This window comes from Channa argus, chromosome 20, assembly GCF_033026475.1.
Source record: "Channa argus isolate prfri chromosome 20, Channa argus male v1.0, whole genome shotgun sequence".
In the NCBI taxonomy this organism is placed as follows: Eukaryota; Metazoa; Chordata; class Actinopteri; order Anabantiformes; family Channidae; genus Channa; species Channa argus.
The window spans coordinates 13,185,552-13,208,650 of record NC_090216.1 but is presented as its reverse complement, the minus strand read 5'-3'; the positions used below and the strand labels follow the sequence as shown (position 1 = coordinate 13,208,650).

General features: G+C 38.9%; 1 protein-coding gene across 4 annotated transcripts; it reads left to right on the top strand.

Moving 5' to 3' along the window:
- The first annotated feature begins 77 nt into the window (after positions 1-77).
- LOC137105564 (myoferlin-like) lies at positions 78-22,798 on the top strand. 4 transcript variants are annotated; one of them, XM_067487945.1, is made up of 54 exons: positions 80-322; positions 1,302-1,357; positions 1,661-1,752; positions 5,630-5,738; positions 5,847-5,940; positions 6,140-6,300; positions 6,734-6,862; positions 6,988-7,050; positions 7,134-7,184; positions 7,291-7,321; positions 7,907-8,022; positions 8,136-8,262; positions 8,470-8,573; positions 8,666-8,734; positions 8,854-8,897; positions 9,352-9,434; positions 9,574-9,591; positions 9,969-10,093; positions 10,224-10,337; positions 10,469-10,646; positions 10,750-10,874; positions 11,071-11,180; positions 11,441-11,633; positions 11,855-12,010; positions 12,183-12,314; positions 12,407-12,570; positions 13,233-13,347; positions 13,660-13,762; positions 13,939-14,081; positions 14,218-14,388; positions 14,684-14,780; positions 14,876-14,953; positions 15,057-15,238; positions 15,459-15,617; positions 16,026-16,127; positions 16,208-16,369; positions 16,634-16,799; positions 16,876-16,952; positions 17,928-17,939; positions 18,346-18,444; positions 18,567-18,695; positions 18,834-18,989; positions 19,087-19,178; positions 19,303-19,473; positions 19,601-19,749; positions 20,007-20,146; positions 20,228-20,316; positions 20,395-20,490; positions 20,741-20,882; positions 21,013-21,112; positions 21,189-21,382; positions 21,529-21,638; positions 21,793-21,940; positions 22,071-22,798. In XM_067487945.1, the coding sequence occupies exons 1-54, from the start codon at positions 235-237 to the stop codon at positions 22,107-22,109; spliced, it is 6,153 nt and encodes a 2,050-aa protein (XP_067344046.1). In that variant the 5' UTR covers positions 80-234; the 3' UTR covers positions 22,110-22,798. The 4 variants fall into 4 exon arrangements, with proteins under 4 accessions (XP_067344049.1, XP_067344046.1, XP_067344048.1 ...); XM_067487947.1 differs by lacking the exon at positions 9,574-9,591; XM_067487946.1 differs by lacking the exon at positions 17,928-17,939.
- Positions 22,799-23,099: the final 301 nt, after the last annotated feature.

Sequence of the window (23,099 nt, the reverse complement as noted above, 5' to 3'; positions counted from 1 at the left end):
GGAGAGCAGCAGCTGCTGAGAGTAATTACCCGACCCGTGATCCGCCCTCGCTTCCCCTCTTTCTCACTGACGCCTCTTGAGTTCCTCAGTCTTTCCAGTCTTCATCCGTTCCGTGGCTGCTTCAGTGATGGGGCAGTGAGAATGACAAAGCACGACAGTCCTCTTTAAGCTTTTTACATCTCATTCCTCAACTTCATTGATTTTTAGTCTGTTACTTCAAATTTGTTTGTTGCCATGTTGAGGGTTGTGGTAGAATCGGCGAAAAATCTGCCAAAAAAGAAGGTTGGAAGTCCTGATCCTATTACAACTGTGATTTTTAAAGGTGAGTGTCTTTTCAAAAGTATACGAACTTTTAACTGTAAAAAAAAAAAAAAAAAAAAAAAAAACTAGCACACATAGCAGTTGTACAACAAAATAGTAAGTTCATATTTATCTATTATGACGTCAATCTATGACCTTAGTCTTAGTATTAGTAATAGATGTAAATGTGGTAGTCAATGCAATAAAGTATACATTTACGCTCTGTTAGGTTTCTTGTACCTGTGAATTAACAAAACATTAACTGGAGACCCATTAGGGCATTAAGAGTTTAAGACGACTAATCTTCGTGTACTCCTCTTACTGTAAAACCAGTATGTTTAACACTTTATCAATATAAGTTTTATAGCGATGACTTTCTTATTATGTCACATTTCCAGATGCAAATACAGCTTTGCAGAGAACTTGCTTCGAAATTTAGCTTACGGAGTGTGCACATGAGTGGAAAAAACAAGTTAGGCCTTGTTAGGAAAGTAGCCTAAAGCTATTGAGTTTAAAATGTATCACATACAGAATGTTATTTGCTCCTGACCAAGGTTAGATTCTGGTCATCGATATATGCTGCCTGTCTGTTTGCCCCTTTGTCTTCACCATCATTCCCAACATGTTTGACACTGTCCCTTTTTCTTCCTTTATTTAAAGACAAAATTTGCCGCCTTTTGACAACAACACAACTCTTACCAAAAAGAATGTAGGACTATGCTAATTAAGATGATATCTTAAATTTAGGACAAACTTTACGTTGACAGATTTTTGAAACGGCTGTGCTGTTGCTAATTGAACATCCAACAAGGTGCTCAAGTGGTTTTGTTCAAAAATATTAAAAGGTTTTGTTAACCACTGTGTCATAGTGATGTAGTATTGTGGATCTTTATTGTATGTATTGTATTCCTTTATTGTATTGTCAAATGCCAATGAGGAACTGCAGACCCTTTTCAATGAATAATTATTTATTTTTTGTTTTCAAATCTTTTCACTTTCAGGTGAAAAGAAGAAAACAAAATCAATTGACAATGAGTTGAATCCTGAATGGAATGAGGTAAATCTTTATTACACAGACAAATGGACATCATCCTTACTCATCCCAGTCTCTCACTTATTTAATTTAATCAAATCAGTTTAGATAAAGTAATACACAACTCACATCTCTGTGTTTACCATGTCAATAACTACATAACTGATAGAGCTAAAAACAGGGGTCTGGCTGAGTTGGAAAATCTTTACTGACAAAGGTTAGCTTCACTATCTTCTGGTCTCAGATAAAGTTCTTCCCCCTCATGACAAAACTGTGGTTAAAGCAACATACTGTATCTTGCTTTGTCGCCCTCACCATATTTTGCAGGTGCTTGAGTTTGATCTGAAGGGTACACCACTGGACTCCAGCTCCTTCATAGATGTGATTGTGAAAGACTATGAAACCATTGGGAAAGACAAGTAAGTGCAGTACAATCCCTTCAACATAGCTTCCTGTAACTTTTTGCTATATGCTTTGTGCAACATTGGGATTGCATTGATGAAAGAGATGGTGCCTCACCTACCAGTGCAAACGTTTTCTTGTCGCAACAAAGACTTTCCTGGAAATAGGTCTATTTATTCTGACAGGCAGTTGGCCAGTGATATTTGAGATGTGTTCATGATTTTCTTGTCTTTTGCAGTTGTATGGATGTAAGCTTTAACTGATTATTTAGCAATTTAGCATTATTTAGCAGTACCTTTACATTATTCTGAAGAGAGCCTTTGAAGCACATTGGCTGCTCAGCAATTCTATCCCCCACTGGCTAGTTAGGATTTGCATTGCTGTAAACAAATAAAATTATCAATTATTAGTTATGTGTATTTATCGTAAAATAGATTATTTTAATAGCAGGCCAGTGTGAGGTATGTAGCTGACTGGCTCTACCCACTCACACCCTGCTTACCGTGCTGGGACTTGCATTGAAGACTTGTGCTGATTGGCCAGCAATGCATGGATGAATCACTATTTGTCTTCCCTCTCCCTTGGATTAATGTGGCATTGTGAGACTGGGAATGGAAACAATACTTGGCAGTTGCTCTCCTTAACCGTATTGCTGTGCAGTGGAGTCACTGCTGTTTACACTGTGTAAGAAGTACTTTGAATCTCAAATGTTTCTAAGTCACTTAAACACAGGTCCAGACTGTTGTTTTCCCAAATAAAGCCGGAGCCACATATGGGACCAATCTTGACCAACCACAGATGTAGTTTCCCCAATATCACTAATGGCTATGATCTATTTTCTGTGAAATATATCAGTGTATGTGGTTTTTTTTTTTTTCTGTTTGTGTGTTTTGCCATCTAAAAGTCTCCCTAGTGCATGGGACTTTAATAACTGAGGGAGGAGCTTTCATGTGTGTGTGTGTAAGATGAGTCCATGTTGAATTGATTCAAGTTTTCCACAGAGCTGGCTCTTCTGGCACACTCCCTAAAGAGTAGAGTTGGGACTTCTCTCCTCTCTCTCAAATAGTTTTCCAGCTGCTTGATATGGGTAATTCCTGTTGTTGTCGTGGAAACCAAAGTGTGTTTTGGGGTGGGGGGCATAGTTGGTGGCTTAAGAGAAGTTGGAGAACTTTGTGTTGCAGTACAAAAATGTCCACTAATAGCAATGCATAAACATATCAAGCATGCTAACATGCTCACACAGAGATAATACTAATACCTTGCCCATGTTGAGTAGATGTTTTTGTTCAGAATGTTTTGTTCTGAAATTATCATCCCTAAAGCCACATTACCATGACTAAAATTAATGCTCAAGTGTTTAAACAAGCAGTTAAGTACAGGTAGTTCATAATTAAAAATAACAATTGTGAAACCCATTTGAAAGGTTGTACCTGTGTTGCATGCATCTGTTTCCCATTAAATGCTCACAGAGCTGCAGACCTTCAGAAATCACTAAATGGTTGTGGTGACTCTATGTCCTTAAATTTCAATTCATTCAATGTAACATGTTAAGGACAATTGCATTTACAATACAGAAATGTTGGATTGCTAAAAAACAAACCCTTTCATTACCTGCATAATAAAATGCTCAGTGAGATAACAGTAAGTCTGACCAAATATTGAAACTGCTTTGACATACTTCTCTAGAAAAAAGCTATAATTTATACACCATACTCTAGGCAACACTATAAATCGAGCAAAGGCAAACATGATGGAACTACAGTACACTATCAGAATTGTGACTGTTGCTTTTCATACTGTAGTCACCAATCTGAGATGAGCTGTATCTTTCATTTGAACAGATCTGTAATAGGGAACTAAAACTGACTGGGAGAAAGTGTTAACTTTTTGAACACATGTACTTGTTTTGCAAGTCCTACCCTGCCTTTACAGGTAGTTGATTATAATTACTGGGGTGTGATAAGGGAGAACCCAATCTTTCCAGTTAAGGAGAAAAGGCACAGTTAAACTTGTTTTGTTTACAACTGGACAAGCAGCAGCACGGCCTATTGGACCATTGGACATAGATCGAATCCTGAAAAAAGAGGGGGGGGGGGAAACTATTCAGTAATATCTCCATATAAATGATATTGCCCTCCCTGTAATGTAGGTGGATGTTGGCATTAATTCAACATGGGGTAATTTCTTTGTGAAATACTTCAGCTTGACAATGGCCTCAAAGTCTTTTTAGGTCATTCCATTGTTTGTTTACATGGACAACAATAGGGAAATTGATGTCCAAACATGCCTTTCCTAATCTGTCCACAATACACACTGTAGTAATTGTCCGGCACTAGTCACTGTAGTGATGAGTGAAACAAGCTTGCAGGGTTTGATGCCTTTTTATTATCACATGCGTGATTATATCTCCATTCCTATTTGAATGCTTTTATCACAATGAGTCAAGCTAAAAACTCTGGAGAAACACAAATGGAATCCAGGAAGAGCCCTATGTCCTAATCAGGCCACACAACCACCCTAAATGCCCTTTAAAATTAATGGAACGAAACCGATGGAACTTGACACAATTTTAACACTTACTGCTTGAAGCCATTTTTTAATATAGTCCAAACTCTGCTCATATTATTTTAAATTAACACTAAAAAACTAGCCAAAAGCATTGTTAGTCAGATTTGGGGGGTACATGCCACATTTATTGAGTCCCAAAATCTTAAGCTCTCATATTCTCTCCACCCTATAAGGTTCTGTCCAGGTGTTTCTTTTGTGTTAGTACACACATTTGAAAATATGGCTTTAGTTGAAGGCTTCATGTTTAATTTTCAAGCCTTTTTTGGTTGTATCTAATTCTAAACCTTCGGGGAATTGAAGGTCCGTACTGAGTGTGTGACTCTATCTTTGGAAAATTCCTTCTATCAGGAACAGTGCCAAAAGATTATTACTCAGTCCACCCAATAAGTGATATATTTCACATGATGTACTACATTCCATTTGCAACACTGTAATACCTTTGACACACTACAGTAAGCACTGTTTTATCTAGCCAGAAATCATCATTGGTAATAGTGAGTTGTTGTACCTGTTGTACTAATAAGCATCTTGAGGAAAAATAAGCTGCACATTAAACTGTGTAGTTTTTGGCTGCACTCCAAGACAGACTCAATAAGTCACCACAGGCAACGTTTAAACCTGATGTAAAGTGACTGTTCAAAATAAGTTTAATTTCTCTGTTACCTTTTAAGTTATCACAGGATTGTTATAGTTGAGCTTACTTTTACCAACAAGATTCAGAATATAGTTGTATATTATTTTTCCCATTCTATTTAAATGAGTTCATGAATAACTTGTCAACCCTTGCTCAATCTGTAAGTTGTGTTATTTTTTTTAAATGGTCAGCCAAGGCTTGTATAAAGCCTTTGTCATTTGATCCAATGTGAACCAGTGGTATTATACTGTCTGTTCTGCATAGCTGGTATTCAAATAACCACCGAATGGAAAAATTGCATGAGACTGTTTCATTTCTCTATGCAAGACGTCGCAACTCACTGTAAAAATCACTGGTTGATAGCTGCTGTGCAGTGTTGACTGTATGCTGGGTCATGGGGTGCGTTTTTGTTTGTCTGTGCAGGCAGGGTTTGTTAGCTCTTGGTGGTGACCTTCTCTTTGCCCTTTTTAATGAATTTGACTTCTGCGCACATGTACGGCATTTCATTTGTCTGTGGTCTCTAACTAGAAACGCAGCTGGGGTTTTGCCTGATCTTAAATCAGGATGTCACTAAAGACTTGTCACCCAGAGAGTCTTTCTAATAATGTTATGAGTCTAAAACTAAAATGTATCCTAATAGATACAGTATAATCAATATAATATTACTAATATAATTTCTTCATTTATTTCAGATTGATAGGCTCAACCAAAATCTCTTTGAGGGACCTCGCCTCAGGTCAAGTTAGATCACTGCCATCAAAAAATGTGGCTTTGTCCAACGAAAGTGGACAGAATATTGGAGTAAGTGTCCTTTTTTTTCAATATAATATTACATCGGTTGTCTTGTTGCTTAGATACATTTCCAGGACATAAAATACAATCGGTCAATTACACCAAATTTCTTTCCAGGCTACAGTGAACCTTGTGATTGGCTATGACCCACCAGCCAATGCTCCTCCAAACCCCAATGATCCTCAGGCTGGAGATGCAGCAGTGGACGCTGGTATGTTTGTAATTTTTTATAATGCAGTTCAATGCATTGACTGTTTGAGTTAGATACTCGTATTACTGTGTTTGTGTCCTGTTCTCATAGTCAGGTATGAATAGTTTTAGTTAGGGGATGTACCCTAAGTATTTGCAATTTTCTGGTTGAGGCGGATTCCTATAAACATGTCTGTTCATCTTATTTTTCGGCTAATTAGGTGGAGGCGGTGGTGGCGGCAATAGCGGTGGTGAGGGTGATGAGACAGATGGTGGCCAAGGTGGCTCTGCATCTGGACCCCCAACCCCTGTACAGTCTGTTAACCTCCGCCAGAGGTCACAAAGTCGCTACAGACTGGCCAATAAACCTCAGGACTTTCAGGTCAGTGTGATCGCATTTCTGTGAAATGATGCTTTTTAAAGTGAAATCAGCTTTATTCTGAAGACGTTCAAACAATCCCAGTAAAAGATGTTGCAAACTCTGATACTTTTCACTCATTATTTTTTGCCTGTGTGGAGAGAGCTTAGTAATGTATATTTCCCGCTGCCAAACTATCTTTTTTTGAGTGTGTGTGTGTGTGTATTTGTATGTATGTATTTACCCTAGTTTATTTTTCATAGGATATAGAGGGACTTTATATAAAAGCACCTCATATAATGCACTTCAGTACAACTTCACCTGAGAAAACTAAGAAATATAACTTTGTAAAATTCTATATTGGATTGCATTAGATTTTTCAGGTGTACCTAGTGAAGTGGCCAGTGAGTGAATTTACTTTCATTTACATTAATATGTGGTACAAATTGTCCTTCAGATTCGTGTCCGTGTCATCGAGGCCCGTCAATTATCTGGCAATAACATCAAACCGGTGGTGAAAGTCTATGTGTGTGGACAAACCCATAGGACAAGGATAAAAAGGGGAAATAACCCCTTCTTTGATGAGGTACTTTCACTTTATGGTCACAGTGAAACTCTTGCCTCAGTTTAATTAAAAATAATTATTTAAATGCATCATTGTTTCCCTTCATTTAAAGTTGGCATGTTTTTTTTGTTTTGTATTTTTTACAGATGTTCTTTTACAATGTTCACATGCTACCTACAGAGCTGTTTGATGAGCACTTTAGCTTCCGGGTATGCACATACATTTCAAGATTGAGGTCCTATCCTCTGTCAATACATATTAATATACAAAGTTATTTTACTCTTCTCTGCAGGTGTATGATTCTTCTTCACTGAGGGCAGACTGTCTGATGGGGGAATTCAAGGTACTATTCCCCCTTTCAAAAATTTGTTAATATGTTAAAAAAAAAAAAAAAAAAAAGTGTGGTTACTACATAAAACTGGCTGATCTTGTTTTGTTCTCTCACACAGCTGGACATTGGTTATGTTTATGATGAACCAGGTACTGTAAGCTTTTAACAAACCACATTCTAGATTTGTGTGTCATTTACATTTGCGCAGAAAGGGCTATTGTTTGACTTGCATGGGTTGGTTTGTATAACTGATTTTGATCAGAATAGGCCTTTTGCTTAACGTGAACATGAGTATTGCGAGCTATACTGAATGCAGTTGTTTATTTATGAAGTAGTTAATATTTTCTAATATCAGTGAGTCATATGACTACTTTTGTGTGACTGGTCATTAAAGCAAAGATGATTAGATAATTATTTTCTAAACTTCCCTTCAGCACTACTTAACTTTTTGGTTTTCAGTTTTTTATTTTTATTTTTTTAATCTGCAACTCTTATGTTAAGTTTACTCCTTCTGCCTTCATTTTCATTTTTGGCCACAGCAGGAGGCTGTTTTTAGCAATTAAGCTCTAAAAACCTAACATTACTGTACATTACCTGCTAAGCAACAAGCAGCAGACAAAGATAGCAAACACTGGATTTGGTGGAGACAAAAGATTTTATAGGATGTGTAAATGAACAATTCTCAGCAAAGTGCTTTAAATATTGTACATGTTAATGTGTGTGCCCTAATGCAGCCCACTGTGTCATGAGGAAGTGGGTTCTGCTGAATGACCCAGATGACTCCAGCTCTGGGGCTAAAGGATACCTCAAAGTCAGCCTCTTCGTAGTGGGGGCTGGAGATGAGCCACCGGTAAAACTTACATTCAGATGACGTTTAGTGGCTGGATGCTCTTTCCTTATGTAAATAATGAGGTTATGCCCTTCATACTGTGCTGTTTCACTTATATCTTCCATTTCACATAGATGGAGAACAGGGAGTCTAGTGATGACAAAGATGACATAGAGAGTAACCTGCTGCTGCCTGCTGGTGTGACTCTGCGATGGGCGACGCTTTCACTGAAGGTGTTCAGAGCTGAGGATGTTCCCCAGAGTAAGACAAGCTGTATATCAATACAGACCCTATATTTGTAGGACATTAAATGATTGTTAAAGCTTCACAATGTATTTAAATACAAGTGTCCTTTACACACAAAAAGTAGAATTTCACGTCTTTATTTTAATCTGATTAAAGCAAATCATCACCATACTATTAAATCAGTTATCACTTAATAGTTCCTCTAATATTTTTAAATTTCAGTGGACGATGCCTTTGTTCAGACCCTAAAAGAAGTGTTTGGAGCACAAGAAAACAAAAAGAATCTGGTGGATCCTTACTTAGAGGCTCGCTTTGCAGGCAAAAAGGTTTCTTCTTTTTTTTCAGGCTGCAGTGTTAAATGTAAATTTGTTTAATGTCAGAGAAAAAAAATTGCATATATCTTTTTGGGTGTTTGCAGCTATGTACGCAGATCATTGAGAAGAATGCAAACCCTGAATGGAACCAAGTATTGCGCCTCCAAGTCAAGGTAAAGCATCAGAGGGATCAAAGCTGTATTCTGATAAAGAACAACAATAAGAAAGTAATAGTCATCATGAGTGAGCTTTTACTTATTCTCGGTTTAACTTGTTCTTGTGTTTTCTGCAGTTTCCCTCTATGTGTGAGAGTGTCAAGCTGACAGTCTTTGATTGGTAAGTAAAACAGGATTCATTGTCTCGTTAGTTGCAGACTGTGCTCAAGAACTGAGGAATATAAGGAGGCAGGCATTGTTTTGCAGAGTTATTTGGGATTGAGGAAGTGTATCACATATTTCTGTATTGTGGTTAGCTGTATTGTTTTGGGAGTGCATGCCAAGTCACCAGCAACATGAGAATGATCCAGGAGCCAGTGACTCAGGCTGTACAAAGCTCCTCCCTTCCCCTTAATAACATACTTTGGGATCCTGTTGGCACCGTCTCTCAGCTAAATTTCATCGTATGTTTCTGAGTGAATGAACAGTCAGATAACCCATATTCAGGAAGGGTGAAGGGAAATAAGTGCAAGAGTAAATGTTAGAAAAATGGTGTGTCCCTCAGAAGGTGTTGAAAACACACTCTGACGCCATGACACATTGTCAGCATAAGGCTATTGTGTGTGTGATTGCAGGGATCGTTTAACAGGAAATGATCCTGTTGGCACATCATACCTGAATCTGTCCAGGATAGCCTCCTCTGGTGGAGAGATAGAAGGTATTTATTTTTAAGAAGGAATTCTGATTAAAAAAAAAATTGTTTTGTAAATTATTGTATTAAAAATAAACGTTTCGTTTCTGTACCTGGTTGTTAACTAATACAACATTCTTGAATTGTTCCTTTTCCCCTGAAATAGAGGATCAGGCTGGAAAAGGTGAAATGTCCTTTGAAGGTTTATCTGAGTTCTTTTTGACTCTGTTGCATGAGATGTGATGCATAAAGCATGCTATGCACACTAATTTTGCTAAATAGGTTTAATTCTTGTAGTGCCAATGCCAAAGAAAGCTGTTCTGTGCTCTGTTGTGACATTAGTGTGAGAATATAAATGTTTTTAACTGTTTTGTTGTTGTAGTGTCTGCCACTAGCTTTCCTAGCATTCACCGTTTCCACCTCAGTATGTCAATCACCACTGCCTTAAGCACAGCAACACTGATGTACTAACACTTTTGTTTGTCTTGCTTGTTCAAGAATTGTCAAGAAAGTTATTTTTCTTGCTTGTTCAAAAGTTAATAAATTTTCATCTTTCTGTAGCTAACACGGGAGAATCTGAGGTGGGTTTCCTGCCTGTCTTTGGCCCCTGCTATATCAACCTGTATGGCAGCCCGAGAGAGTTCACGGGCCTGCCAGACCCCTACGAGGATCTCAATTATGGCAAGGTAGTGTTGTAAATAGGATTAAATATAAGTTTGTGTGTGTATTTCATGGGCTCCTCTACAATTTATTACACTTCTGACATTGGCCTGCTCTACCTTTTTAATCTTGCTTCAATATGCTGTAATCACACAGGGAGAAGGGGTGGCGTACAGGGGCAGGATCCTTGTGGCACTGACTACGAAGTTAGACGAGAAAGTAGAAAAAACAATAGACAGTATCCACAGTGATGACATCCTGGTAGCACAGGTATTGTGACTGTTTATCTACTGAGGTATTACCCTCTTCCTCTAAGAAATGTTGTTCATTAACCTTCAAAAATCAGTTTGTTAAAATGCCTCATTGTTTTGTTCCTTGTTCACTGTCCTTCCCTGAATCAGAAGTATCAGAGGAGAAGGAAGTACTCTCTATGTGCAGTCTTCCACAGCGCCTCCATGATCCAGGAACCTGGGGAACCAATCCAGTTTGAGGTCAGCATTGGTAACTATGGCAACAAACTGGACAACACGTGCAAACCACTAGCCTCCACCACTCAGTACAGCTGTGCTGTGTTTGATGGTGAGTGAGGATATGATACTTGATGTACTGTTTATGTTCTAACGACATATGTAAAACCTGTTTTCTCATAAAGAGGATTTCCTAATTAGTTTGATTCCATTAGGTAACCATTACTATTATTTGCCATGGGCGAACACTAAGCCAGTGGTTGCGGTTACTTCATTCTGGGAGGATATCAGCCACCGCCTGGATGCTGTTAACATCATTCTCTACATTACTCGCCACCTGGTAAAACTCTATACAATATTTACAGACTTGATTTGAGTTCATGATAAATTAGCTGCAGGATTTACAGCCCTTAAAACATTCTGTACTGAAACAATGCTTGCTACTTGTGTCTACATGAGCTAGTGTGGATTTGTTGTAGAGGTTTATGATGAAAATATGGAATGCAAACCTCACTCCTACTTTGATGTTGTTGCAGCAATCCAACTTGGAGGCATTTAAAACTGCAATCTTGGCTAAAGTCTCTGACAACCAACTAGTTGAGGTGTGGCTGAAATTGCTCAATCAGCTGATTGAAGACATAGAAAGGTGAATGGAAGATGGAAGGTGTTTCTGATTTAAAAAAAAACAGACAGCTTTCTGTTTGTGCACATTTTAAGGTCATAAAAAGTGCCCACACATAAGAAAAAAGGCTGAATATGTGTTAAATTTCAGCAAATAACAAGTGAACCCAGAATAATATTTACAGGATTACTAATTAAAGGTTTTACTGTGTTTGGTAGAATTTTGATTTATGTAGTTATGACTAAATCCAATTATGTACTAGCTTCTCCGCTCTCTTCCCCCAGTTTCCCAACACCTCAGCTGGAGGGCCAATCCAATCTGACATCACTTGACATCCAAATCAAAAAGCTGCGAGACAGTGCTTTGAACACTATCAAGGAAGGTGCCAGACGCATGAGAGAGGAGGTGACAGAGATCCGAGACACTCTGAATGACATAGAGTCCTGGGCAGAAAAACTCAACATGTTGGCTGAGGAGGTAAGTGAAATGAGAGCTGTCTCTTGATAAGGCTTTTGGATCAAAGTGTTCACTGATGCATACACACCTTCGTGTACTCAAAAAGTCAGATGACTTACTTGCATTTTTGAATGGCCCAGACAGAATCTTCATCATATCCGATGGACTGTATATTTATCACCTTTTTTCCTACTTATTCATTAGGAGACATTCATTCATGTTTTTATTCTCACTGTGCACAGCCCCAAAACAGCATGCCAGATGTGATTATCTGGATGCTGCGTGGTGAGAAGAGGGTGGCCTATATTCGCATTCCTGCTCACGAAGTCCTATTCTCCACACACAGTGAGCAGGCCTGTGGTCAACACTGTGGCAAAACTTGGACTGTCATTTTAAAGGTACGTATCAGCTGTAAAAGTAAGGGAAAGGTTAAAAAACCTGATGTAATAAAAGTTTTATTAAATTTAGTTTGAACACCTCAGGACTCTGAAGGCTGAAAGAGTGTAGTCTCTAAAATCCTAATTCTCGTGTGAGTTTGTTTTTTGTTTTCCATTTTTTCATTCTCCTCAGTACCCCATGGACAAGAACAAGGGCTTGAAGGTGCCAATTCAGATTAGAATCAACATGTGGCTGGGTCTATCTGCTTATGAGAAAAAGTTCAACTCTTTCTCTGAGGGAACCTTCAGTGTTTTTGCTGAGCTGGTATTTCCTAAACAAAATATTTTCTATAATATATTTATCACTAGAGAAAGAGTATACTGTATTTCTCAAACATGTCCTCTTTTATGTAACAGTATGAGAACCAGGCCAAGATGTTTGGGAAGTGGGGGACAACGGGACTGGTCGGCCGCCACAAATACTCAGATGTAACTGGTAAACTGAAGCTAAAACAGGAATACTTCATGCCACCAAGAGGATGGGAGTGGGAGGGTGACTGGTTCATCGACCCAGAGAAAACGTGAGTATATCAGGATAAAAACCTTTAGGATCTTCTCTATAAAATAAATAAAATCAGCTTGTCTTGACAGAGGCTTGAATGTCCTTTTCTGTGGGCCTTCTCCCTATGGGTTACATTCCGTTGTTTGCATGTACTGTACCAGACTGCCCCAGTGAACTAGAAGTTGTTTAAATTTTTTTATTTTATTTACTTCTGTCAACTCAAGAACAACCTCTCTCTGGATATCAATCACCAAATTTGCATAGGTTTTCTATGAAATCACATGTACATTTCTAAAATAAAGTGCCTCTCAGGCAGGAACTCCAGTAAATATTTTGCACCCACCTGTATAACATAAGTGATCCCATACAGCATATGGCATGTGAAATCGTGTGTTTGGAGCATCAAGAAGCTCCACTTTAAATATGAGTACTTCGAGAAATTCTCACAGGCAGAGGGTGAACATTCAAACTCCAGAGTTACTCCCAGCATGTAAACACAGTCCCTGTTAAAACACACAAAGCACTCCATGCAGCACACCAGTGCAAGCTGCAGTATACTGTACATTGATGTGTGTTTTTTTTTTTTTTTTTTTTTTTTTTAATCATCACCTGTGAACATTACTTTATAGTAACTTTGAAGGACTTTACTTAATGATGCTTTATGGGTTTATGTTGTTTTAGTCTGCTAACAGAAGCAGATGCAGGACACACTGAATTCATGGATGAAGTTTACCAAAATGAGACTCGGTTCCCTAGTGGGGAATGGAAAGCTGCATCTGAGCCATACACTGATGTGGTGAGGACTGCACACTCATATTCAATCAATGAGGATTGTAGCTTTAAATCCTACCAGCACACAGATGTGCTCATGTGTGTGCAACAGTGGCAAAAGCACATACACAATTTATATATGAATATTACATGTATGTTATGAATACTAGACAGATCACACAGCATGCAGCTATTCTTCGTTACTCAGTAGTTTGATGTCTCCCAAAATTACAGCATGCTCCCAGTGCTTCTAATGAAATAGCAACCTGAGTAGGGCAATTACATGACTATAATTAAAAATTATGCATGCAGCTAATACAGGTTATTCGATGTACAGAATGGAGAGAAAAGCCGTAACCCTGGAGAGTTTGATTGTCCTCCAGGTTGGACCTGGGAGGACAAGTGGACTGTGGATGAAAACAGAGCTGTCGATGATCAAGGTGACAATATTCTCTGTTTAAAGCCTAAGCTCCTTGTTTTCCAGGGCTTTGAATCTGTGTAGCCTCCTTGCTAGGTCAGGGATACATTTGATGACAATAACGTGAACTTGCATCGAACTTAAACCATATGCTGGGAAAACCTGTTTTGTGAAAAAGTGTGTGTGGATACTCTACAGGCTGGGAGTATGGAGTAACTATTCCTCCTGATGACAAACCTCGAGCCTGGGTCTCTACAGAAAAGATGTATCATGTACACCGTAGGAGAAGGCTGGTTCGACCACGCAAGAGAAATGCAGTCTCTGCAGGAGCACCTGTGCAGGTCAACGCAAACACAATTCTGATTATGTCACATATTCTTATAGAGACTGAGATCCAAATTTGTCTGCCAGTTTTATCACTAAAATATTCACCTTTAAATAAAAAAGTTGGCTCTACATTTTTAACTTTGTGCACAGAGGCGGGATCAAGGTGACCCTGAGGGATGGGAATTCTCTTCACTGATTGGCTGGAAGTTCCACAGAAATGAGCGTTCATCAGATACATTTCGTAGACGGCGCTGGAGGCGGAAAATGTCACCAGAGGACCGCCTTGGAGCATGTGCCATCTTTCAACTGGAGGGGGCATTAGTAAGTAGACAAGAGGAGGAAATGTTTTGATTGGAATGTACGACTATTTGTTTGGCTCGAGCTTTAAAAGATAGACACTGAGTCCAGCAAATGAAGGCACAGAATTTGGGCGTATGGTTTAAATGTCCATCGTTGTCTAAGTAGGAAGTGATGCTGTTAAAAACCTCAACCAGATCTGAGAGAACCAAATATTTACTTGTGGATTAAATGCATCTACCGTGTCCTGGTGTGTTTTTGTTACTGTGTGAAGCATGAACTTTGGAAACATTGAGAGTTTGCTTACTTTTCTTGGCAGGGTGTTGATACTGAGGAGAAGGAGAAAGCTGGCTCAAAAGATGATACCAGCAAGCTGTTTGGTGCCAACACACCCACTGTGTCATGCATCTTTGCAGGTGAGTGAAAAAAACAACCAGAGAATTAAAATGCTCGGGGTGTACATAGCATGCTCAAGTAATTTTGTTCCATTTTTGTTTTTTCTCCTTAATAGAGTCATTCAGGTATCATCTCCGTGTCTACGTCTATCAGGCACGGAATTTGATAGCTATGGACAAAGAGAGTTTTTCTGGTAAGATTCTACTGATAGTCAATCAATTAAATGAATACAGTTCCCAAATCTAGGTGCAAAAAGATCAATGTTAGACAATCTCTATATTTGTTTTCCTCTACAGATCCATATGCTCACATCTCCTTCCTGCATCATAGTAAGACAACAGAGAAGCTGCGGGCAACACTGAACCCAACCTGGGACCAAACTCTAATTTTCAGTGATGTGGAGATTTATGGAGACCCCCAGAATGTTGCTAACCACCCCCCTGATGTTGTGCTGGAGTTCTACGACAGCGACCAAGTGGTAGGTTGCAGCAGATACTGTATGCATAGATTTTTGTTCACTCAGTGCTTATGAAATTAATATTTTACACTCTTCTTTTCCCACCTGAAGGTTTTTCTCATTGTTTAAAAATTAAGATTCTCTACATTTTAAACCTTGCACCCCTATTATTGATAAACACTAGCTAATGTTTGAGTACTCAATCAAAGAATAGATAGTAATTGTGGCATGTAATCCACAGGGGAAGGATGAGCTGCTGGGTCGCACTGCCTGCACCCCACTGGTGAAGTTGAATCCCGGCATGGATCAGACAACCAAACTATTGTGGCATCCCATCATCCAGAAAGGTCACAAAGCAGGCGAGGCACTGGTTGCAGCCGAACTCATCCTGAAAGACAAGGTCAGCTCCCAACCTTAAAGAAAATCCAATACATGTTCCCGGCCAGTTGCTGGGTTTTTAGATTTTAAGAAGATATTGAAATGTTGTGGGTAAACATAAATTTGAATACCATATGTGATATAAAGTATGAATGTTTTCCTATTCTCAGTTTGTTGTATTTAATTGCAAAACCACTGACCTTTTAAAATGAGAGTTGCAGAATAATGGGGATGGGGGGAAGATATGGCTATATATTTGTCTCATGATCTACTCTGATTATAAGGCATTATATAATTAGGTTACAAAGTTCGACATTCTCTTCACATCACATATTTTTTTCAGTTAGTTCTTTAGTGATATTAAAACCAAGTTACTTAGAAAACTCCAAAAATAAGCAGAAATCATACTCTTCTATCTCTGCCTTTATAGTCAGGTAAGACTGATCTTCCCCTGAGTCCTCCAAAGAGAGCAGAAAACCTCTACATGGTTCCTCAGGGTATCCGGCCTGTGGTGCAGCTCACTGCTGTGGAGGTAATATCAATTCTTCACACACTGTCTCCCTGAGTTCATATAATGTTTCTAACATCACCTACATGTGTGTCTGTGTTCAGATTCTAGCATGGGGTCTGAGGAACATGAAGCCATACCAGCTGGCTGCGGTGTCTTCGCCTAGCCTGGTGGTGGAGTGTGGGGGTGATAGGGTGGAGTCAGCTGTCATTAAGAACATGAAAAGGAGCCCCAACTTCCCTGGCTCTGTCCTCTTCATAAAAGTGGTAATAACAGGGGTACACAAGCTATGGGGCGTGTGTGTGAATGTATTTTCTTCTTGAATAAAGAAATAAGTTACACTGGCGAAATTATACTGCATAAATACTATGAACAATGTACATATAAGCACTGATCGGATCTGTAGTTGGCAGCTTAAAAACATAAACCTCAGCGTACTTGTAAAAACAAAATTCAGTAGCAAATAGAAGGTTATCCAATTTATTTCAGTAGCACTGTATTAAGGCATCTTCTCCATACTCTGCATGCAGCTCCTTCCAAAGGACGAGATGTACACTCCTCCTATTGTGCTGAAGGTCATCGACCATCGTCCGTTTGGCAGGAAGCCTGTGGTGGGTCAGTGCACCATCAGTTCTCTGGAGGACTACAGATGTGACCCGTATGTCATTACTGCAGAGGGAGCTATGTCTTCAAAAAGTAAGGATGCTGAAAATATTTTGATTAAAATTACCAGACAAAATATGTTTTAATATTGTCCTTTTGTTATTGACAGTGGCTTTGATGATGGCTTCCCCTGTTAAACATGTTTCTATTACCATGGAGGAGTCGAGACCACTGCTAGAAGCTCAAGTAAACTCAGCCATTTTCTAACCACTGCCGATCACCAATTCCTTGTATTAGATTAGATTAGATGCCATTTTAAATCTATCTAGAGAGCCTCTTTGTTTTGAATCTGTGTTTATTGCTTTTCCTACAAACACGCAGTAGGTTTACTAAAGTTCAGAATTTGACTGGTTCTGGTCAAATTTGACAAACATTATTACTCTGGCTTACAGTTCATGGACAGCATGTCAGCTGCTGTCAACAAAATGGCATCCCCTGCCGTCTACTTTGTATGTATAATTGCTTTCAATAGCTTCCTAATTCTAGGGCTGGGCACCAATGAAACTGAAAAGCTAAAATCACTTAATCCAGCACGCTTGGCAAATGCCTCATAATGTTACATTCATGGTCATGTGGAAATTGTCACAAGAACTGTGATTATACATTTCATCATTTGCACTAATTTAATGAACACTTTTTTTTTTTTCCTCATCAGGGTTGTAATATAATATGGAAATGAAAACAAATTTGGCCCCCCAACAATTTCACTTAATATGGAAGCTAATTGCGCTGTTGCTTTTTTGCTGTTTGCTATCATGTGGCTGCACCAACTCTTCATTATTCTGCTTCAAGCATCATTTTTGACATTTTGGGAAGGAGGCTCATTAGCTTTCTGGTGGTCAAACATGAAGTGGGAGCCAGTAGCTGATTAGCTGAGCTTGTCAAATGTCAAAGCAGTTCCTTAAATGTAACAAGATTAGACACCTGTAAAATACTTTCAGACCTTGCGCTGCCTTTTTTAAGCGCTGGTTTCCTACTTTGCCATCAGTTGTGAAATTGCAGCTCTTTTCATCAGCCTTTCCTCCACCACCATTGACCATTTCTCTGATTTGCAGATATTTTTGTCTTCTCTATGTATGTTTGCATTTGTCATTGCTGTAGGTTTATTCACTTGTATCTTGTTTTCTGTTTTGTGTTACACTGCTTCATCTTTCTCCAAAGCATGTAGAGAAGGTGAGAGTTAAGAATATACACCAGTCAGCAAAAACATTACTGTTGGTAGACCTGTACAATCCAATGCAATGCAGTACAGCTTTAAGTTCAACTTGACGTTTGTGAATGTTTTTGCCCCTTCATTCATTGTAAAGAAGGTGGCCAAAAGTCCAGTTTCCAGATGCCTACATCCACTATGACCCCAATAATAAACAGATTTATCACCTTTCTGACAAACTTAACTTAAAAGCTAGGAAATTATAAATGTGTAAAGTAGAATTCATGGAAGAGCTTATGTATTGGATTGAATTAGATTGTACAAGTGTACCTAATGTTTTAGCTGATGGGTGTATTACTTAACATTACAAAATTTTATACCAGGAGAATTACATATGTGAATATTAAAATTATGCAATTTAATTATCAGGAGAAGGAGACAATTGATTGGTGGAGCAAATTCTATGCTTCAACTGGAGACACTGAGAAATGTGGTCCTTATCTCAAGAAAGGATATGACACACTCAAAGTGAGTTGGCTTTATTTTCGCACAGTATTGATTCAGTGTAGTATAAATGGTGATCAGTCAGTTGAACACTGCACAGGTGATTCTCCTATGTGCTAGGAGATGATTGGAATGTCAATTTTCAGGTTTATGACCGTGAACTAGAAGAGGTCCCAGAATTCAAAGGGCTGACTGATTTCTGCCACACCTTCAAACTATACCGGGGCAAGAATGAACATGGGGAGGAAGACCCCACTGTGGTTGGAGAGCTTAAGGTAGTTAGACAGCACTCTGATGCTCGATAGGAGATTATTTTTACCCTGTGTTAAAGATGTTATTTGTTGCTAAGATGCTCTTGCTAATTTCCTAATGACAAATAGCAATTCAAATCTGATGTTTTTGTTTACCTGCAGGGTTCATTTAAGGTGTACCCTCTACCAGATGACCCAAGTGTCCATCCTCCTCCACAGCAGTTCAGAGAGCTGCCAGATAGTGGACCACAGGAGTGTTTAGTCAGGATTTATGTGGTCCGGGGCATAGATCTGCAGCCCAAAGACAATAATGGCAAAGTGAGAGTTAACCTTTATTACAACCTCTAAAAGCAGCATATTTTGACACAAGTGGCCCAGTCAGCACCTTTGAACATGTCTCTCCTCTCCTCCTTAGTGTGATCCATACATAAAGATTTCACTGGGAAGGAATACAATTGAAGACCAAGATCATTACATACCCAACACGATTAACCCTGTATTTGGAAGGTAAACTTAATGAATAATCAAATATAAACAAAATAAGAGAAAATATACTAGATTACTTACTGTAAAGTAGCAATCTATTGCACCTTCTCAATTCTCAAACACACTTTTTTTTTCATTTCTTTAGGATGTTTGAGATGACTTGTTTCCTGCCTCAGGACAAAGACCTAAAGATTTCGGTCTACGACTATGATCTCCTGACTCGTGATGAGAAAGTTGGCGAAACTGTGATTGACCTGGAGAACCGTTTCCTGTCACGATATAACTCTTACTGTGGCCTGCCGCAAACTTACTGCATGTAAGAGAACTGGGTACCTGTGGGGTGTAAGGGATGAAGGTTGAAAAGCCTGAATACTGAAACGTCTATTAAGAAATAAGAATACCTCTGATCAGGATTTTTAATTTTATTTTTCTTTGTGTTTTAGTTCTGGTATCAATCAGTGGCGTGACCAGCTAAAGCCATCTCAGCTCCTTGAGAATGTGGCTCGTCTAAAAGGCCTGTCCAAACCTAGGACTGAAGACAACGGCACATCTCTTACCTTCAATGGCAAAGACTACACGCTGGCTCAATTTGGTAATAATAGTGGTTTGAGGGTGTAATATTATTTACAGACATCTAAAAAAACTTTATTCATAAAGCATCAGGCAATGTAGAGCACAGCACTTTGGCTTATTAACAGAATATTGTATTCATTGGATAATTTTATTAGTTACATTGAACTGGTTCCATTATTATACAATTTTTTTTCAGACCGTACAGGAAAAGTGTAGTATTGTATAAATGGACTCTAATGAAAGTTTAACATGTTTTTACATTCATACATTGTCCAGAGGACAACAAAGAACTTCATCAGCACTTGGGTCCTCCCCGGGAACGACTCTGCCTGCACGTCCTCAGGACACAGGGACTTGTCCCTGAGCATGTGGAGACCAGGACCCTTTACAGCACCTTCCAGCCCAACCTCTCCCAGGTTAACATCTCAAACGTACTATAACTACATAGTCCACGTAAACGTAACTTCTCAGTAACTTGAATATTGCATTGACTTTAGGGAAAGCTTCAGATGTGGGTGGATGTTTTTCCCAAAAGCATTGGCATCCCTGGACCTCCCTTTGACATCACACCCCGGAAGGCTAAGAAGTAAGTAGTGTGCACCTCTTCAGTACTTTGTCACATCAGATACCACTGAGCTCACATTCAGTGCTTTTGAAATTTTAGGTATTTCCTCCGTGTGGTCATCTGGAACACCACAGAAGTGACATTAGACGAGACTAGCGTCACTGGAGAACGTATGAGTGACATCTACGTCAAAGGGTATGATTAATGGTTAATTCAGATTAAAGTTGAGCTCTGAGTTATAGTTAAAACACAAATGTACCTACAGTATAGGGAATATGACATTTAGACATGTGTTCAATCATTTTTGTAGCCTGCCTTATGATTTTTCTCATTGACTATTTCTAACATCCTCTTTTAGTTGTTTGTAGTGCAGAACCTAATTACTAACTAGGAGGTTACAGTAAACGAGGAAAATGAATCATTAAACCTGTTGCGCCTGTGTCAGCTGGATGCCAGGCATGGAAGAGGACAAGCAGAAGACTGATGTCCACTACAGATCTCTGGATGGAGATGGCAACTTCAACTGGAGGTTCATCTTCGGTTTTGACTTCCTACCTGCTGAACAGCTGTGCCTTGTGTCCAAAAAAGTAAGAGTTGTCTGGACTCCCAGACTAGTGCCATAAAATAAAATGCAGCTTATATCACTTTAAAAATGAGGCCTGTGTTGTTAAAATTAGTCATCTAAAACACAACTAACCAGATTCTTTTATTTAACAGGAGCACTTTTGGAGTCTTGACAAAACAGAGTTCAGGATTCCTCCAAAGCTGATTATTCAGATATGGGACAATGACAAATTCTCATTGGATGATTACCTTGGTAAGACACTTCATTTAACTAAGAAAACTTCATGTGTTTCACACGTTTGATTTACTTAGTGACTCTCTGATCACAGGCACTGTGGAGCTGGATTTAAGAAACTTGGTTGCTCCTGCAAAGACCCCAGAGAAGTGTTTGTTGAAAATGATGGAAGTTCTGGAAGCTGGAGCTCCAAACAAAACAGATCATTCAAAATCTCTATTTGCTCAGCAGTCAGTTAGAGGCTGGTGGCCCTGTTCTATTGAACAGGATGGGAAGAAGGTCCTGGGTGTAAGTATGAATACAAAGTTCCCACTGAGATGGATACATGCTTAATAACCTGCATAAACCAAATGAATACATTTCTGCTATATTTAAATATTTAAAAATATATGTTGTTATGATGTTGGAAACTCATGTTTGTTTTGTATTTTTAGGGCAAAGTGGAGATGACTTTGGAGATTATAAGTGAAGCACAAGCAGATGAGAGGCCTGCAGGAAAAGGCAGGGAGGAACCCAACATGAACCCAAAACTGGACCCCCCTAAGTAAGAATCCATGGCAGAGTGACTGTGAAACATAACTTAATTTACAGATTTGATTTCCTAGAGTAATTTGTTAGTTGCAATTGTAACTCAGATTAACTGGTACAGATGTGAAAAGCTGTAGTTTCGTTTAACACTTTTTAATGATAACCACCAGACGCCCAGAAACCTCCTTCTTCTGGTTCACCAACCCGTGTAAGACCATGAAGTTTATCGTGTGGAGAAGGTTCAGGTGCCTCTTCATCATCCTCATCATCCTCATCATAGTGTTTCTCTTTCTTGCCATCCTGCTGTACTCTTTACCGGTAAGGACATTAGTTCACTGAAAAATGTTGGCTTATTCTGTAATCACTTAGTCTAAGGTTCTGTGGAGCAGATAAGTTTAATGGTGTGCGTTCTGTATTTCATCCAAACTTTATTTTTTCTCTCTCTCAGAACTACATTTCCATGAAGATAGTAAAACCTCTACAATAATCAACTGTGGAACTGTACAGGATGGTGTCAATTAGATCACACTAACTGAAGACAACTACTGCCAAACTATCTCAATGTCTTATTTTACTGCCTACAGAAGTGTTTTATAAATGGAGGGGTTTTTTGCATATTTGCACTAGAAGTGTATTTTACCATGAACATTTTGTATATGAATCAGTGAATTAGTTTTTTTCTAATAACACTTAAGTTGCCAGAATATAGAAACTGTACACTGTGATGCAATTCAAGACAACAATCTTATAACAACTTTTATTATGGACCAAGGGTGTAAGAGGTGTACGTTCAGTTCTTTAGGGTTTACTTTTGATTTCTTTGGAGGTTTTGAGTTATTGGACAACACATAACTATATGGTGTTTTGTCAGTTATCTACAGTTTGTAAAGGACATAATGTTTAACTTGTTTTTTTTAAATGACTGTTCTCTTAGTAGCACAACAGTGTACAAGGGTTTTCATGTTTCTTATCATTTGATCCTATTGATCCCAATAAATTAATCCTTTAGCTTTACCACTTATTCTGTGTCCTGGAACCAGTTTTAGCAGTCAATAGGCAAGAGGCGGACTACACCCTGAACAGATCAACAGTCTGGCAGGCAGAAACCTGTCTGGTGTGTGTATGTGTGTGTGTATTATTTTGGCAAATTTTAAAATAAATAAAATATTCAACACATGTTAGTGTCAGCTTATCAATCTAATATGATAACCGCATATTCCTGTTCAGGGTCATCAGGGGGTGGAGCTGAACTCAGCCCAGCAGTCACTGAGCGGGGGGCTGGGTGCACCCTTGATGGGTCACCAGTCAATCTCAGGGTCAACACAACAATGTGTCATTCCCACTCACACCTATGGGCAATTCATTGTCATCACTTAACCTAACATGCATGTCTTTAGACTGCGAGGACACCAGAGTACCTGGAGGAAACCCATGCACTCTCCACACAGAAAGGCCCCAGCTGGCTCGGGTTTCTAAC